General features: G+C 47.0%; 1 protein-coding gene across 6 annotated transcripts in view; it reads right to left on the bottom strand.

Moving 5' to 3' along the window:
* Takl2 (Tak1-like 2) overlaps nucleotides 1-17,497 on the bottom strand; it is a 387,007-nt gene that overhangs the window by 104,773 nt on the left and 264,737 nt on the right. For all 6 annotated transcript variants that reach the window (XR_012895575.1, XM_075896427.1, XM_075896428.1 and 3 more), the window contains 2 exons: nucleotides 7,991-8,135; nucleotides 5,015-5,203 (listed from right to left, as the gene is read on the bottom strand). Coding sequence is in view for 5 of the 6 variants with exons in the window: in XM_075896427.1 (XP_075752542.1) it covers nucleotides 5,015-5,203; nucleotides 7,991-8,135 (334 nt within the window). In the remaining variant the exon portion in view is untranslated. The remainder of the gene's footprint in view (nucleotides 1-5,014; nucleotides 5,204-7,990; nucleotides 8,136-17,497) is intronic.

The raw sequence follows: 17,497 nt of genomic DNA, 5'->3' as shown, positions 1-17,497 counted from the left end.
TCTCGTCATCCAGGACGTATGTTTATGCACCTTTTTACGTTTAGGCGGTATAAATTTTTGGATACAGTAGAAGCATATGCATTTAAATTGGTCCCACAATCTACAAACATCGGTAGCTACAAAATCTATCAGACAGGTTTCTAGGTGCTCGATAATGCAAGCATCATTGGCACGTGTATAGTCTTTCACACAATGAAAGGATGAGTTGGCATTTTCCGAAAGCGGTACCAGAGGAATAGAAACTGACACAAGGCAGTGATCAGACAGCCCTTGATCAATTACTACAGTATGTGTACTGAAATCACTGGGAATAAATACCAGATCTAAGATAGATTTAGCAGTACCCTGATAATGCATTGGTTCATGAACCAATTGTACCAAATCATGTGCGAGCATGATGTCAAACACTGCATTTCCATTGCTGATATTGGCTGTAAAGGTTTCAAAACGTTCCCAATCTACTCCAAGGAGATTTAAATCGCCAATCAAAAGAACTTTGTGGCCATGGTATTTAGACATGTGTTCTTTTAGTTTTAATAGGTATTCAAGAGTTGAGTCCGGCGGTCTATATAATGCACATACGATGAATGAGTGGCCCCACAAGATTACTTTAATACAGGTACATTCAAGTTCCGGTACATCATCCAACAAGACAGCATCAAATTTTTGTTGGATCAGGACGGCCACACCCCCTCCCCTTGATTGCCTGTCCTTACGAAAAGCCGTATAGGAAGGTGGAAAAATGTCGCCATCATTCACCTGTTTATGTAACCACGTCTCAGTTATAACAGTAATGTGAGGATCGTACTGCAGTAATAGGATTTCGAGGGGCTCGGTTTTATTCATAACACTGCGAGCATTCAAATTAAGTAGGCAAAGTTGCTTGTGCGCATGCACATTATGTCAGGTTTTAGACTGTTGGGGTACGGTGTTCTTGTAGCCGGTCACTTTTACCCACCTATTTTGCACCTCATCCCAAAAATACATGTCTTTATCGATCTTTAGTTTATCGTGTATCAGGTTGATTCTTTTCCCTTGTTCTATCTCGGCCTTTGCGCTGTGCCAGAGCAGACTGCGTTTTTTTGGCGTTGATTTGGAGTAATCATTCTTAACAAAGATATTTGAGCCCTTCAGTTTGCTTGCGTTTTCCATTATCTCTTTCTTTTCTGTAAAGTCATGCAGATACACTATTACAGGCCGCTTTCCTACGTGCTTACCCAGTCGATGGATACGCCCAACAGATTCAGATTTAACCTGAAGTTTTTCTTGAAAAAGACCCTTCACGACCTAGTCCTTTAGTTCCTCTTCTGATTCTGCTGAGGTCTCAGATATTTCATGAATAATTACATTTGAACGCCTGCTGTGGTCTTCAAGGTCTGTTAGCTTTTTAGTTTGAAAAGACATTGCATGTTCAAATGATTTCAATGTGACATGCAATTGATGGGTGTTCTCATGCTGTGCTGAGCGCTCAGTCGCTATATTTCCGACAGTACGCCTAAAGTCAAGCATCTGTTCTCTCAGCTCAGAAAATAGTGTTTTAATTTCAAGTAGTTCCTTTCGCATTTCTGTCTGACCTTCAAGTAGTTGCTCGTACAGTTCCTTCTGGGTGGGCCCAGGGTTTTCCTCGACATCACCGCAAATTAGTAGTTTGCAAATGACAAAACAGTCATACGCCATTACAAAACAACGCTGTGGGCACGGCAGAACCACTAAGCCTCGACAATCATTACGTATTGAACTAAAACAGGAACAGACCTGCACCAAGCAGAGAAGCGTTCCATTTAGCGACATGGCAGCTTTGGGTCCACCGTGCCCACAGAAGACGAAATTGTGCCAGTGCTCTTTTATAGCGGCGCTAGATAATGACGTCACGCTGTGATGCTTGAAAGGAAAGGCCAGTAGAACTGCGTCGTCGGGTGACGACAGCGTTAAAAACTGAGGGCCTTTGCTGATGAGCTAGCTCGTGTCGTCGCAAGACTCATAAAGTGGCTGCGTGCATTCAAAAGCACCGAAGCTGAGAAAAACCTGCACCAAGCAGAGAAGCGTTCCGTTTAGCGACATGGCAGCTTTGGGTCCACTGTGCCCACAGAAGACGAAATCGTGCCGGTGCTCTTTTATAGCGGCACCAAATAATGACGTCACGCTGTGATGCTTGAAAAGAAAGGCCAGTAGAATTGCGTCGTCGGGTGACCAAATCGTTGAAAACTGGGGGCCTTCGCTGATGAGCTGGCTCGTGTCGTCGCAAGACGTATAAAGTGGCTGCGCGCATTCAAAAGCACCGAAGCCAAGAAAAACCTGCACCAAGCAGAGAAGCATTCAGTTTAGCGACATGGCAGCTTTGGGTCTACCGTGCCCATGAAATATGATAAATTCTCCAGCAGCGAAGGCATGTATGCGAGGAACAGAACGAATGTGAGCGTTTCCAACGAACATAGACGTGGTCTTGCGGCTGCTGCAGTGTTGTTGTCAAGGTGGCGCGTTTTCCTGGCCACTTAAGCGGCAAAGTGAGTGAATTTCCAATAAGTTTTGCCCCTTTCGCTTCCACGGCACTTTATTGAGAGGCGGTGAAACGAGGAAAGTTCAAAGAACATTATGGACTTTTTGTTAGCAGATAGTTGACCCCAATAAATTTCTTGGTTATCTTCATGATCAGCTTCAACTTGTTCATGCGCATTTAAGATGATACGAATATTTTGCATGCTCCCTTCGAATTCGTATAATCTGAATTCTACTGTAAAGTGGGCCTTTTTATCTTGGGCACGCCCATCCAGGTGTGTGCCTGGATGGCCCACAGCGAAGGCAACCTACTAGGAGCCATCATCTCAAGACATGGCATACTTGGCAACACAGGTTTTCACAAACCGTGATTACATTGATAATTATGAGGTTTTACATCTCAAATACATTTACAAGAAACACAGTAGTGAAGGGCTCTAAAATTTTTACAATCTGGTGTTCTTTAGGGTGCACCGACACTGCACAGTAGACGGGCCTCTTATCATTTCACTTCTACCGAAATGTGACTGCTGTGGCCCAGGGGTGCAACAGCGGAAATACAACTTGGAGCAATTATAGAAGCAACAAAATGTTACTTTTGGAGCACTAAAATCCAAATTTGGAGCAGGTTAGCGGAAAAACACCCCCCCCCCCCCATACATGTTTTTATCATGAAATATCAAATTGGGATCAGTATAAATAAAAAGGCTTACATTTTGAAAAAATAAATATGCATAAAGCATTCAACATAACCTAAATCATGCAGTATGAACACGAGCACTGCTATTTCAACGAAAGTAGTATTCTGAACCACCCAACTGAGCAAACAGTGATGAAGTCCGTATTAGCATTTGCTGCGCGTGTCAAACTGACTCTGCAAATTTAGATATCAATCTGCAAGCTCGAGACCATAAAATTTGGGAGATTAGTAAAACAGAGAAGTAGGGGTGGCAAAAAAAAAAAAAAAAAAAACTGGCCCAAAATATAGTTTTTTTTTTTTTTTAGGGAAGAAAATGTCATACACTGTTCCATATAGTTGCCAGTAGCTCATTTAGATGCCAGTTATTATACTCGTACTCAGAATTATGTGGCGTACAAATGCATGAGTAACCTAGCAAAATGTGCAGTGTCTTGTGAATAGCGTTAACAGCCCCTTCCAAATCTCTATACACTTTTTTGCTAGACACCGGTGTACTTCGGCGAAGCTAACTTAAGCACCATTCTCTGCACAGGTTAGAACCAAAGCCAAGAAATTTTCAAACCGCTACGCCTCCCTCCCAATTCCTACTTTTTTTATTCTTTCGCTGAGAGTTACGCGCTGCTTCGGCTCTCTTGCAAAGCACGTTCAACACTAAATTAACGACAACGTGCGCCCGTTGGCTTGGTGACGATAACAGATATCTATCCCCAGGACCGTGGCTGAGACGAGGCAACTTCAAAACACAACAATAAAAATGTTTTATGAGCCACTGCTAAGGAAATCGATGTGCTCGCTGGCAAAGGTGGCGTTTGATGCATGTCGAGCTTGTTCAAGCGAGGAAAACGTAGCATACACTACCAGCTTTAGTTTCTAACAAGCCACAGATGCGTTTTCAGGTTAGACAAATTTACACTTCCCGCGAAGCACTGGAAGCTACAGCAATGCATTTTTGTCTTCAAGTTTCGTTGTCCCTCTTATAAGTATCCGCTGCGGTCAACGGACCAATGGGTGCGCAGCATTGTTACTTTATTCGGTTATATTTTAAGTACATTCTAGGCACTATAATTGGAATCTGCGTGCTTTGACAGATGACGCAAACTGCGGGTGGTGGACATGGCCTGCTTTTCTCACTGAAATTAGCGCACGTGAGTAAACTTTGAGGCTGGCTGGGCATTTTGGTGCAGCGTGGCACAATTTCAGCAAACTTCGCGGTTTTGGCGCAGCAAGGCTAAACAATCCGAAACTGCATCAAATTGGCGCAATCGACGCAGCTGTTGCACCACTGCTGTGGCCAAAACTTTCATTACATTCAAAGTAGTAGCTTATGTGTTTATGCCACAATATGCACCGCTAAAGGGCACTGTTGCATGTTCACATTCTCTGTGTTCCCATTGATGTGTGTTGTTTAATTCATAATGCTACACCGACAAGTAAACACTGTCGAAATTTGGGCTTGTTGGTGCATTGTGACGACTGAAAATAGCGCTAAGAAACGGGGACACAAGAAGAGGACACACGGCACAGGCGCATGGCACAGCGCCTGTGCCGTGTGTCCTCTTCTTGTGTTCCCGTTTCTTAGCGCTATTTTCAGGCGACAAGTAAAAGTTCTCAATATTTGAAACCATCTATAGTGAGCAGCGATTAAATTAGGTTCTAATGATGGTTAAACGATGCAATTCCAAGCAATGTATAGGCCCAGTTTCCCAGTGAGAAGCCTCAAAACAAATGGGGCTGTGGTACGAAACAGGGATGAACAAAGCCGTGAGATTCTTTCAGTAGTGCCAACTTAGCGCACTCTTTTGACGCACACCGTCCTACCTGGTGTAGCCGGCCAGGAAGTCTTTCGCGAAGGGTCTGGCCGCGACAGCGCGGCCGGGTGGACGCTCGGATGAGGGTGGCCGCTCGTCCTTCTGCCGCTGGCCCAGCTGGTAGGCGTAGCACCCTGGTCGCCTGAGGCACTTGGCACGTTGCATTGCTGGGAGCCGGCTGACCCAACCCGGCGGTGGCCTGTGAAACAAAAACAAGTGCAACTACTGACGCAAAAGACACCGTCTCTTCACCACAACTCAAGCAAACGAACCTTGACTTATCAAAAACACATCGAAATAATATACAAAGTATACTTTTTTTAGACAAAATAGATTAGTACAAAAATCTATAGCAGCTATGCTCCAGTCGTTTTTGCACACGCCACCACAGAAATACTTGGCCATAACTAAAATGACACTGATGAGATTAATGACGAAAAAATCCTAAACTATCTTCCTACTTACTGAGTTGAGAGCAAGCAGTTGACCCCGTTAAAAAATTGTAGTGCGTGCAAGTTTATAGCATACCTATTTTTTTAGAAGTCGCAAATGCTGCATTTTTTCAAGATACTCATCATCAAACATTAAGGGCAAAATCGAAACTGACTGTGCCCAGCGAGCAGAAAATGCAGCCTATCTGTTATGTAAGCATGGACCTACATGTGACTAGAAAGTGACAAAATTTGAATTAAGGTATGCACCGGTGCAAAATATGGTGAATAAAATCTGCAAGAATTCGGAAATATGAAGTAGACAGCATATTCTATTAGTGCAGTGCTCATCTGTTCCTGGGGCTAAAGTTTATTTGCTTGTCTGCAAGAAGATGCACTGTACTTGCTGTCCTTGACTTTTATGCTTAGATGATAAGCACCAGAGACTGCATGCAAAGGTAAGGCAATCGCTGGAGAAATTGCAATGACTTACTGCTTTTCATGAACAGATGTACATGACATGCCTTCCTTCAAAACTTGTCCCTTGATTGCTGCATGTAGCTCCGGGCTAGCATAACAGATAGGCCGCATTTTTTGCACAAAGGGTGTGACCGGATTCAACTTTACCCTCGAAATTCAATATCATCATTTTTTACATGCAACTTTCGTAAAAATGGGTATCCTGTAAATTGGCAAGCACTACAACTTTATAATGTAAACAACTGCCCTCAAATCAATAATTAAAATGTTCACAAACGAGTTTCTGTTGATTAGTCTAATCGGGGTACTTTTAGTTGCGGCAATGCATTTTTGCTTCAACATAGAAGACATGGGCAAAACCAAGTGCAGCGCGGCTGCCATAAAAATCTTTAAAAATTATGTTCTATCTAAAAAAAACACCCTCTCTGTGTGCACGTGTGTGCACACATGTGTGTTGTGATGATTGAAGTTGAAGAGGCAGAAATGGTTTCCAGGCTTACACAGCACGGAACCAAATGGAACAGCTGGCGCAGCAAATGGGTGCTGTGTCTGTCTTTTCACTTCCAATACAGTAGACTCTCAGTAAAAGGAAATCCCTTTTTAAATTAAACTGCTCCTCAAATGAAACAGCTGCGTCTATTATGCCTGGTTTTGTACTTGTACTTTACAGTCTTATTGATCTCTCAGTAAACGAAAATCCAGTTAAATAGAACATACTACCCTGTCTTTATGTCTATAGACGAGAGCACGCCTATCTCCTATCCAGGCGCCTTCGGCAGTATGCTTTCGCTCCTAGAGACGCCATAATTTGTTTTGAATTGCCAAGGCGTGCCTCGCTAGCATGGCAAGCAGTGGCTCTAGGACTTTAAAATGTAAAAAAAGCGCCTGTTCAGGCTGCGCCAGCTTATAAGAAGTCTTTTGGGTACCACTGCGCCATCTTCGGATGCAAAAACAACCAGTGCAAGAGTAAGATATTACTCAGCATTGTATGTGGAGACCCCAACACGGTGCGTCAATCGCGCCGAAGCGATGCTTTCCGATTGCACAGATTTTCATCCGCAACAAAAAATGCCGAGCTCTGCTGCCAGAGGACATACTCCTAATTGGGAGGAAAAACAAAATTTGTCCAGTAAAGAAAGTGCACGAGTAAATACAATTATTGCATTTACTCAAGCGCGACATCAGCTGTCAAGCACTTTACAGCAGCGATTTGCGTGCAGTATGCCTGTATAGTATGCAGTACCAAATCATTGCCCTACTCTTTCGCCGGCTGCATACCAGTAATAGGATGTATTACGACTCGCACGTGAATGCAAGCACTACGCATGTATACAATTACAACGGCGTACTATTGCGATGCAAAGAGACGTGAACGGCACGAAAAGCGTAGCTTTCGACTCAGTCGAACTGTGGTATGCCTTGACTCACTAGCAGAATCTGTGCTTTCGGTCGGCGTCACTGTATTTAAAAATCTTGTTCTGGTTGGCACTTTCACACCACGTGTGTGTTCGCAGGACCCGGCATGAGTGGCAAATGATAAACGCGTGTAGTGGATGAGCGCAAGTTGGAGCGAAATTCTAGCTCTACGTTAACGCCGACTTAGAGCACAAATTCTGCTTTGCCACAGCCAAGGCACGCCGCAGGGCGATTGAGTCGAAAACAACGCTTTTTGCTGTTCGAGTTTCTTTCAGTCACAATAGTACGTACCAGATGAAGTTGCTTTTGTAGTCTGCAATGCATGTGCTGTAGACATTTCGGACTGTCGTGGAAGGTTTTCTCGACGTTTCACACGAAATCACCACTGAATTCCAGGAGAGGAAGAGCGCAAAACATGCTTACAGCTGGACTCGGGTTGTTCAGTTTCATGTTTGATTTGCAGAGCGTCTGCTCGCCTGGCAGTGCCTGGGCGTTCCTTCGCCGTGCTTGCAACAGATGGCGCGACGCGATTTTCAATAAGGCAGCACGCTTTGAGATCGCGGTGCTCTGGTGTATACGCTGTGGTTCAGAGTAGCACATGAAACGCATTATGCATCCGCTTGTGATGCTGCTGCTTTTGTAGGAGAAACTAGAGTCACCAGGTGTCCAAGATGGGGTAGAGGCCAGTGCGTCTCCAGCAGCTCCACCATGAATCGAGAGCTCGGCCAGCCGGTGCAAGTCCTCACTGCTGCACGACAGCGAGGCTGGGGCACTCATCTGAAGCTCCCTGCTGCTTCTGCGGGCCTGAACAAAAGAGTATTGCAGGGCGAGTCCCACCATGATAATTACATCACTGTACAACATCAGAAGGAACATGTTTAGTACCGAAAGCTCAAAATAAGCATCCCAGAAAGAGAACTTCTAAATATAGCAAAATGATTACAAAATCAATTAAATTATGTGGCTTAAACAGGCCCTACAACACTACATTCCTGCCAAGTTCCAAAAATCTGAATTTGGGAGTTTTGGGAAATAAGAGAAAATGAGAGAATAAGAGCCCTTTTTACAAAAAAATTTGTGTTGTTGCAGTCTGGGCTTATGAACAAAGCGGATGTATATGTACTACAGAAATATTTATAGAAAACTTCCGAACTACACTACAACCTCAGTAATTTGATTCTTAAGTGGTTGCGAAAATATTCGTACTGCTCCAAATATCGTATAATCAAAAAACAATCAAAACTCTTTTTCAAGTAATGATATACACACAAAACATTTATTTTCAACAAAAGAACTTGCATGCCTCCTTTTTTGAAACATGTGAACAGACAATGCAGCTGGCTGTTGTAAAAACATGAGGGAAACTTTCACTTAAGACCAACTTATATCTAAGCCCACTCCACCATAGTCATAAGCGAAGTTCGACAGAAACACCAAAACACTTTGCGCCATTATACTATAATCGACACTGTCGTAGCTCGTAGTGGCCACCGCAGTGTTGTGTGTGGAAGCTTCGGCCAACAGTACAGCCCTTTTTAATCCATTTTCGCTCGCCACACTGGTGCCTTCAAAACTGAGCCATTTGTTGATATTTATGATCCCACGTGCTACTGTTTTTCCTGCACTGTTTGTGCAGTGCTGCGTCAGGGAACGTTGGACGTGCATTCACTGTCGGAGTTCATTCAGTTTCGTTGTCACCATACAAGACTGTGTCAAGAGTGACCCCGATTTTGTCTACAGCGGTTATGGCAAATGATAACCACAGCTCTGACAGTGTGTGCACTGGCCGCACGTGTACTTCCTCAGCATGTCCTTTGCTTGATGGCTTGGTACCACTGTTGGCACCACCCACTCAGACACAAAAAAGTGTTTTGAACATACGAATTCGTATCAGCTGGTTGTGCACTATTGAGATTCTGCAGCACATTTACATTACTGTCTCTTAAATTGGTTTACATTACAATACAATGATGAAGCAATAGGTGTGCGGACAGAGTTGCATTTTTGTCAATGGGGCCTGACCATACACAAAAATTTCAACTTCTGGGAGATTTTTCAGCCAACCGTACTCTCTCAAAAGATCCAGGAGACTTGGCAGGTATTCCTTTTGGTAGTCGAGGCTCCCAAGAACACGCGAGCCAAATATTCCACAGCAACCCCCTCCCCCCAGCATGGAATTTACAATAAATTCTTAAGGTCAGTTAAAAACCACTTTCTTTTCTTTTGACAAATGATGATACAGGCTCAAAAACCAATGAGTCACAGGCCAAGTATCAGCCCTTAGTTGACTAGAGCACGGCATTCTCAGTCGTTACTGGGGCCACCGCAGCAGGCCATGACTTGTCCACACTTGTGCATGTGATCGCACTAAATCTCCACGCTTTCAGAAAAAAAAAAGAAGAGGAAAAGTGCTCAAGGTCACAACGAGCACTTCGTAACTCGGCTCATACTAGATGGATCCAAAAACTTTTTGCGGCAGTCAAGTTGCGAGGCTCCTTCAGCTCCTTCATGAATGCATTCCATGGCTACTTAAAAAAGTGTTGCAGGGCCCCTTTAATACAGTCGATCGTGGATATATCAAACTCGAATATATCGAATCACTGCCTATATCGAACAGTTGACAAATCCCCTTGAATTCCCATGCAAGAGTAAGGGACCGATGCATTCGTATATCCAATCCCTGCACAGCGGAAGCTCGGCTATATCAAACACTGTGCCACGCTGAAGCCAAGAAAGTGCATTTTTCCTAGCAAATTTTGATCATTTTTCGGGCGCGTTCTAACAAGTTCTTAATGATTTTTGCATCGCGCTGATCGGGTTCGTTGGGCGGCGCTTGCGAGTGCATTGGTATGTCTGATGCGCGATCTGCAGGTCTTAACTCTTTCATTACCACGCGAGAATGGTTGTTTTTCATATATCTTGGGAAGATCATTTTTGCCAGTTTCAAAAGTACTCCAGCACACATTGCAGCATACCAAATTTTGCAGAATGAAATGCTCTTTCCAAAAAATATAGGTAGTAGAACAACAAAAATATTGACACACTTCGATGGGTGCATAATGAGGACGAGGTCGAAGTGGGTCTGGCTCACGAGCAGCTGGGTCTTCTGTTTCTGGCTCTGAGCTGTACCAATCGCAATCATTCCATTCTGTAAATAAACGCGCTGAATCGTCACAAATGTGGTGGAAGGTGCTGGGTAAGCCAGCCACTGTCAAGCGAGACAGGAGAGCAGCCATCTACTAACGACAAAACCGCAAGAGCATGAGCTACGCCGCAGCCGTCGACTAGCGGGCTTGCCACCCCTACCTCAAGAAATGAACTAACTTTGTGGGGGTGCTGACACCCCCTGTAAAGTTGTTTGCGCCGCTTGGCGCACATGTCTCGCCCAAAAGCTGCATTTTGAGGGTGAGAACCACCGGGCGATAGATGGCGTTGTGTTCGCATTGAGCACCACTATCATCATCATGGTTGGTAGAATGGTAGCGCCGGCGGTGACCCTTCACGGAAGGCAAGCATTGGTGGCGGGCGAGAGCTGAGCGAGTCTTCTGCGCGTGGCAGCTGTCGCGAATGGTTGTCTCTAGCGTGGATCCCCCGTGCGTGGCACCTCAGGCTGCACGCCGGGGGGGCCCTCATGGTAAGTCAAGCGTTGGCGACGATGCCTTGTGTGTGTTATTGTGTTTGTCATGCTATTGTGTGTTCGTCTGTCATGTTATTGTTTTTGTTTTGGAGTGTGTGTGTGTGTGTGTGTGTGTGTGTGTGTGTGTAAGGATATCGTGTAAAGATGTCCTAGCGTGTTGTTAACGATTGACATATCAATTTGATGGACGATATCATTGTTGTAAATTAGTTAAATAAATGTGTATTGTTCTTTGGTTTGTACTGACCACGTCTGCTGCGTCCGTTCACTCCAAGAGTGTGGCGTGTCGTTGGCTATATTGAGACCCCACAACTTGGACGGCAACATCCAGCAGCCAATTGCGAGGGCGCCACCTTTCCACTACCGAGAGCCTCGTACATTCACAGGGAAACTTGGCGATAACGTTGAAAAATAGCTCAGCCACTATCAACGGGTGAGCTAAGTTAATGGCTGGAATGCATAGTTTGGGAATCACAAAGACACCTTGACAAGATGGGAACAATTCATGGAGGAGATCAAGAAGTGCTTCGGCGACCCTGCGATGAAGAAATGTGCAGAGCAAATGTTGTCGCAGAGTGCTCCACCTTGTGGTGAGACTTGCGGAACCTACATTAAAGAGGTTCTGAAGCTGTGCAAGTGTGTGGATGCCAACATGGCGGAAGAGGACAAGATGGGTCACATTCTCAAAGGAACTGCAGAAGACGTCTACCACTTCCTCATCGGCAAGGAGAGTCTTGATTTTGTGGTGAATGCGATCGGGCACTGCCGAACGTTTGAGACCCTGAAGACTCGCCACATCACCACGAAGTTCGGACGACTGGCCAATGTTACGACCATCACCACAGTCGATGTGTGCCAAGATTTCTTGGCTGCCGACCTTTCGTGAACGATTCGCTGCACGAGAGGAGCTTCGTCGTCACATTTCTGTACCCATGAACGTCCGAGAACCCCCGTGCTATACACCGTCCACAAACATTGATGCTGCGAGTTTCGACAAGCGCAGCTATCCCAGCCGTGGCCCTCAGCTACGGGCTCAACCTTAGACGTCTCCTTATGTAGAGCCGCCTAATGCTCCCCGCAGTCATAACGGTTACAGTCCACCTTCTTTTGCGTCTCCGTGGGAACAGAGCATCGTGCACCCTTAACATTCAAGGACGTTCTCTATGCCTCGTGAACGGCCCGTCTGCTATTAGTGCGGTGTTCGTGGTCATATCGCCCAATTTCGCCCAATGCGACATAATCGACGTTCGACATTCCCTCGGCGATCCGCGATGTTTGCAAGCCGAAGCCGACAGCCTGACTACACCTACTGGCCCCCCAACCCATCTAACGAGTGGCACGCCTACCAGACGATCAACCAGAGTGATTCGCCCGGGTTTCTACACAGCTAAACCCCGCCCACCACACATCCGCCTCGATTACCGTCTCCATGGCATCAGCCACAGCTATCGTCTCCATCACCGGGAAACGAGCCAGCCCGGTCGACGGAGGTGAGGTCGCTGGACGTACCGATTTTCATCAAAGTATGCCTCCACCAGTTACTCGTATCAGAATAAGGTTCATGTACTTGTCGACGACGTTGCCACTATGGCATTGATAGATACTGGCGCAAGTGTTTCTGTGATGAGTTTAGTATTTAGGCAACGACTTGGCTGCAAAGTTATGTTTCAAGGACAAACTTTCCATTTTTTTGGCAGTGAGTGGCACATTCTTGTGTCCAGTCGGTGTCTGTGCTGTGTCTGTTCCCAGTCAAAAAAAGTTAAGGGGTCCAATTGGATGTTCCACTTGGGAGCAATGGGAGCCAAAGGGGGTCTAGTGGAGTTCAACTGGGGTGTAAATGGTGCCCCATTGAAAGTGCATGCTTCAATGGGACGGTCCAGTTCTACAGTCCATGTGATGGCTCCAAACATTCTAACCACCTCTGTCTATTTGAAGTTACCTGCTGCCATGATGACAGGTTCCAGTTTGTATTAATGGGACCCCGATAGAGTTTAATGGGACCCATGCTGCAATGGAATATGTCTAACGGAACTCCCCGATTACAGGAGAAACATGAAGTCTTTTCAGCAATTCTAAATGTGAGTGGTATTGCTACTCATTACGCAAATCCACAGTGATGCCACCTTTGAAACCCTCTATCGAAACTTTTTTATGCATGTTAGCCAAACAGGATTTGGAGTAGCATTTCAGCTTGCAATCCCAAAACTTAGAATGCGGTCACTATATCATCTTAGGTTCAAGTCTGCATTATATTAGGCTTGTTTACAATAATAATCAAGAATATTTACAAGCTGCAGCTATTATTAAAATCTGTATACGCCAACCACATACTCATCATGAAAATGCAGTAATTAAAGTACAAGTACACATTTGAACCAGAATTTCAGCTGTATGCAGCCTTAGAATGTACCCGCAATGCCTTGCTCTTAAACCAAGGAATATGATTAACTGGCAGTGCACACTTCATGTCACCTGTTTCATTCATTATTCGTCATTATCTCTAACGAATGCTGTTTTGAAACTAAAATAATTTTGAAAAATATTGTCACGTGCGTCCCGCGAAAAAGACGAAGGCGACAGCGCATACGCGCATCTGCACGCTTTTATGCAGAATGCAACAACGACAAAGATGAGGAACTCTCTCTCACGCGGTTAACAAAAAGACCGACCCGCTGCTGTTTTCTCAGCGTCTTCTAGTACGACCTCTCTCTTGACGTCGGGACACTGGTGGAGGTGCTGGGGCCTGCAACCTGATGCAAGAAAGCGTTGTTCGGGACCGTACACCCAGTCCGGAGCCTCAACGTCTTGCTGCGACTCCAGTACACCGATTCAGCCGGCGCCTATTAGGCCTAAGCCCAGAACTCTTGACGGCATCTCCTGTTACCAACATGGCGGCCCCTTCAGCGTCTGCGAATCTTCCCCCGGCCCCGGCCCAAACGACTCACCCTTACCAGGTAACTTTTGAGACTCCTCGTGTTCCCGAAGTCTTCCGTGGAGAACCGTATGAAGATGTCGAGGACTGGCTCGACCAGTTCGAGCGGACCGCTGTGGTGAATCGTTGGAGCGTGCAAGAAAAACTTGGCCGTGCCTACTTCGCAATGGAAAATAGCGCTCGCACATGGTACGAGAACAGGGAGCCTACTTTCCAAACCTGGGACGATTTCCGCCAAAAGCTTCTCGAGACGTTCCTGAGTGCGGACCGACGGGATCTCGCACAACAGATGATCGAAGCCCGCATGCAAAAGCCGAACGAAAGCGTGGCCATGTTCGCTGAGGATATGGTCCGCCTATTTCGCCGCGCTGACCCTGACATGCCCGAGGCAAGGAAAGTTCGTCATCTGATGCGGGGAGTTAAGGAACCGCTTTTCGCCGGCCTTGTACGAAATCCGCCAACAACAGTGGATGAATTCATCAAAGAGGCGACTGTCATTGAGCGGGCGCTCCGGCAACGATGCCGCCACTTTGACCGCCTGCCCGACCAAACGCCTGTTGGTGCCGCCGCTCAAAACGCTGCCGTTTCCGAAAACTCTTTACGGCAAATGATTCGACAAATCCTGCGGGAAGAGCTGCGGGCCCTCGGCCTTCCGTCTACCGATCCCCCAGTTGCTTCTGTTGCAGAAATCGTGCGCCAGGAACTACGGCAAGCCTTTCCATCACCGGCGTCACCACCCGAACCACGTCCACTGTCCTATGCTGATGCCGTGCGCCGTCATCCGCCTGCCCCAGAAGAACCACCCTTTCAGCCGCGGCCCGTTACCTTGCCGTGGTGGCAGCGTGAACCTGTGCGGCGACCACCAGTACGTCGGACCGACTTGTGGCGCACTGCCGACCGTCGACCCCTTTGTTTCAACTGCGGCGAACCAGGCCACATCTCGCGCTACTGCCGTCATCGAGAAACCCGGTTTGGAAACTTTTCTCGGCCCGCTTCTTTTTACTCTGAAGACCCTCGTGACCATGGTGCTGATCACCTACCGACCAACCAAGCGTCTTCACCAAGTCGTCGCTGGCGGTCTCCCTCACCTGCACGAGGTCAGAATTCCCCGAATCGCCAAAGATACGCGGACGCCATCAGAAACCGCTCCCCAAGCCCGTGCCAGGGAAACTAACTGCCGCGACCTCCGGGGGCAAGGTTGCCAATTGCCGAGACGCCAAAAAGACCCCCTTGCCTCTACACAAAGACGACGTGACGACGGTGATGACGAAGACGACAACAACCACGAGTACTACTGCCAATGAATTTGTACGTGCCGACCTCAGCGTTATTATAGACGGACACCACGTAACAGCACTGGTTGACACTGGTGCTGACTTCTCTATCATGCGACAAGAGCTCGCCGACCGCCTTAAGAAGGTTAAGACGCCGTGGAGTGGGCCGAGCATAAGGAGTGCTGGTGGGCAGCTAATGACGCCAACCGGTAAATGCACCGCTCGGCTCGTAATCGATGATTCGAACTTCGTCGCCACATTTGTCATTTTACCGGACTGTTGTAAAGAGTTAATTTTGGGTATGGATTTTCTGCGAGAGTACGGTGCTATCATCAACATCCCAGAACGTATCGTCACCTTTTCCTCCCATCCTTACGTCGACGCCACCACTGAAGAACAACTGCAACGTTTACGTGTAGCCGATGATGTGATGCTCCTGCCGAGATCTTGCTGCCTTGTGTCGGTGTTGTGTGAATGGCCGTGCCGTAAGGAGGTGATAGCGGAGCGAATAGACACGCTATTGCTTACGCAAGGTGTTTCCATAGCGAGAGGCATTCTGGCACTAATTGATGGGCGGGCAGAAGTCCTCATCACCAACTTCAGCAACGAGCGTCGTCACATCCAGAAGGGCACCGCGATTGCCTACTACGACGACGTGGACCAAGCCAGAGATTGCTTCGCTTTGCAACCGGACGAGGCGACCATCCCAGCCTCGACACCTTTGTCTGTCAACATTTGCTCAACCCTGTCAGCCTCGGAAAAACAGCGCCTACTAGAGCTGATACACCAGTTCAAAAATTGTTTTTCGTGCACGTCGAAAGTCAAGCAAACACCACTGACACGGCACCGAATCATCATTGAAGAAAATACGAGACCGATCCGTCAAAACCCATACCGTGTGGCTCCGAAAGAACGTGAGGAGATCCAAAAGCAAGTTCAGAAGATGCTCCAACATGACGTAATACAGCCTTCCAAGAGTCCTTGGGCATCCCCCGTGGTATTGGTTAAAAAGAAAGACGGCAGCTTGCGTTTCTGTATAGATTACCGCAAGTTAAACCAAGTAACGAAGAAAGACGTCTACCCACTGCCACGTATAGATGACTCTCTTGATCGGCTGCGGCATGCACGCTATTTCTCATCGATGGACCTGCGAAGTGGCTATTGGCAAATAGAGGTCGACAAGAGAGACCGTGAGAAAACTGCTTTCGTGACGCCCGACGGTCTTTATGAATTTAAAGTGCTTCCATTCGGGTTATGCTCAGCGCCAGCCACTTTTCAGCGTTTAATGGACACTGTGCTATCAGGACTTAAGTGGCAGACATGCTTGGTTTATCTAGACGACGTTGTCGTCTTCTCAGCTACATTCGAGGAACACCTAAGTCGATTATTCGCAGTTCTACAAGCTATACGTTCGGCTGGCCTGACTTTAAAGCCAGAGAAGTGCCATTTCGGTTTCAACGAACTTTGCTTCTTAGGCCACGTGGTCAGCCACGAAGGTGTTCGACCTGACCCGGACAAAATCGACGCTGTCGCAAAGTTTCCCACACCGCATGACAAAAGAGCAGTGAGACGCTTCTTAGGCCTCTGCGCTTATTACCGACGATTCATCGCCAACTTTTCGTCTATTGCGGCGCCTCTGACGTGGCTCACACGAGAGGATGTCCCCTTTCTTTGGAGCGAAAAGGAACAAACAGCGTTCAACGAATTACGCCAACGCCTCCAAACACCTCCGGTTCTGGCACACTTTGACCAGGAAGCGCCAACAGCACTTCACACCGACGCAAGCAATGTAGGCCTGGGCGCCGTACTGATACAATGGCAAGATAACTCCGAGAAAGTGATAGCCTATGCCAGCAGAGCTCTCTCTCGCACGGAAGAGAACTACTCGACTACCGAGAAAGAGTGCCTCGCCGTGGTTTGGGCGGTTCTCAAATTTCGACCGTATCTGTACGGCCGCTCATTCAAGGTCGTCAGTGATCACCACTCGCTTTGCTGGCTCACTAACTTGAAAGACCCATCCGGCCGTTTAGCACGCTGGAGCCTTCGGCTTCAGGAGTTTGATATGACCATTATTTATAAATCAGGGAAGAAGCACACCGACGCAGACTGTCTCTCGCGGTCACCCGTTGAGCCTGCCGCTATTAATGACGAGTCTATGGACGCCGCATTCTTGGGAGTCATCAACGCGGCCACTATCTCACAAGAGCAGCGCCGTGACCCTGACCTGCTTTCGCTTATTGATTTCTTAGAAGGACGACGGGAAGACGTGCCGCGAATTTTTGCGAGAGGAGTGCCATCTTTTTGTTTAAGGAACGACGTCCTA

The sequence above is a fragment of the Rhipicephalus microplus genome, chromosome 5 (assembly GCF_043290135.1).
Source record: "Rhipicephalus microplus isolate Deutch F79 chromosome 5, USDA_Rmic, whole genome shotgun sequence".
Lineage (NCBI taxonomy): Eukaryota > Metazoa > Arthropoda > Arachnida > Ixodida > Ixodidae > Rhipicephalus > Rhipicephalus microplus.
The sequence above is the reverse complement of the archived record's forward strand: the minus strand, read 5'-3'. Positions and strand labels throughout refer to the sequence as shown.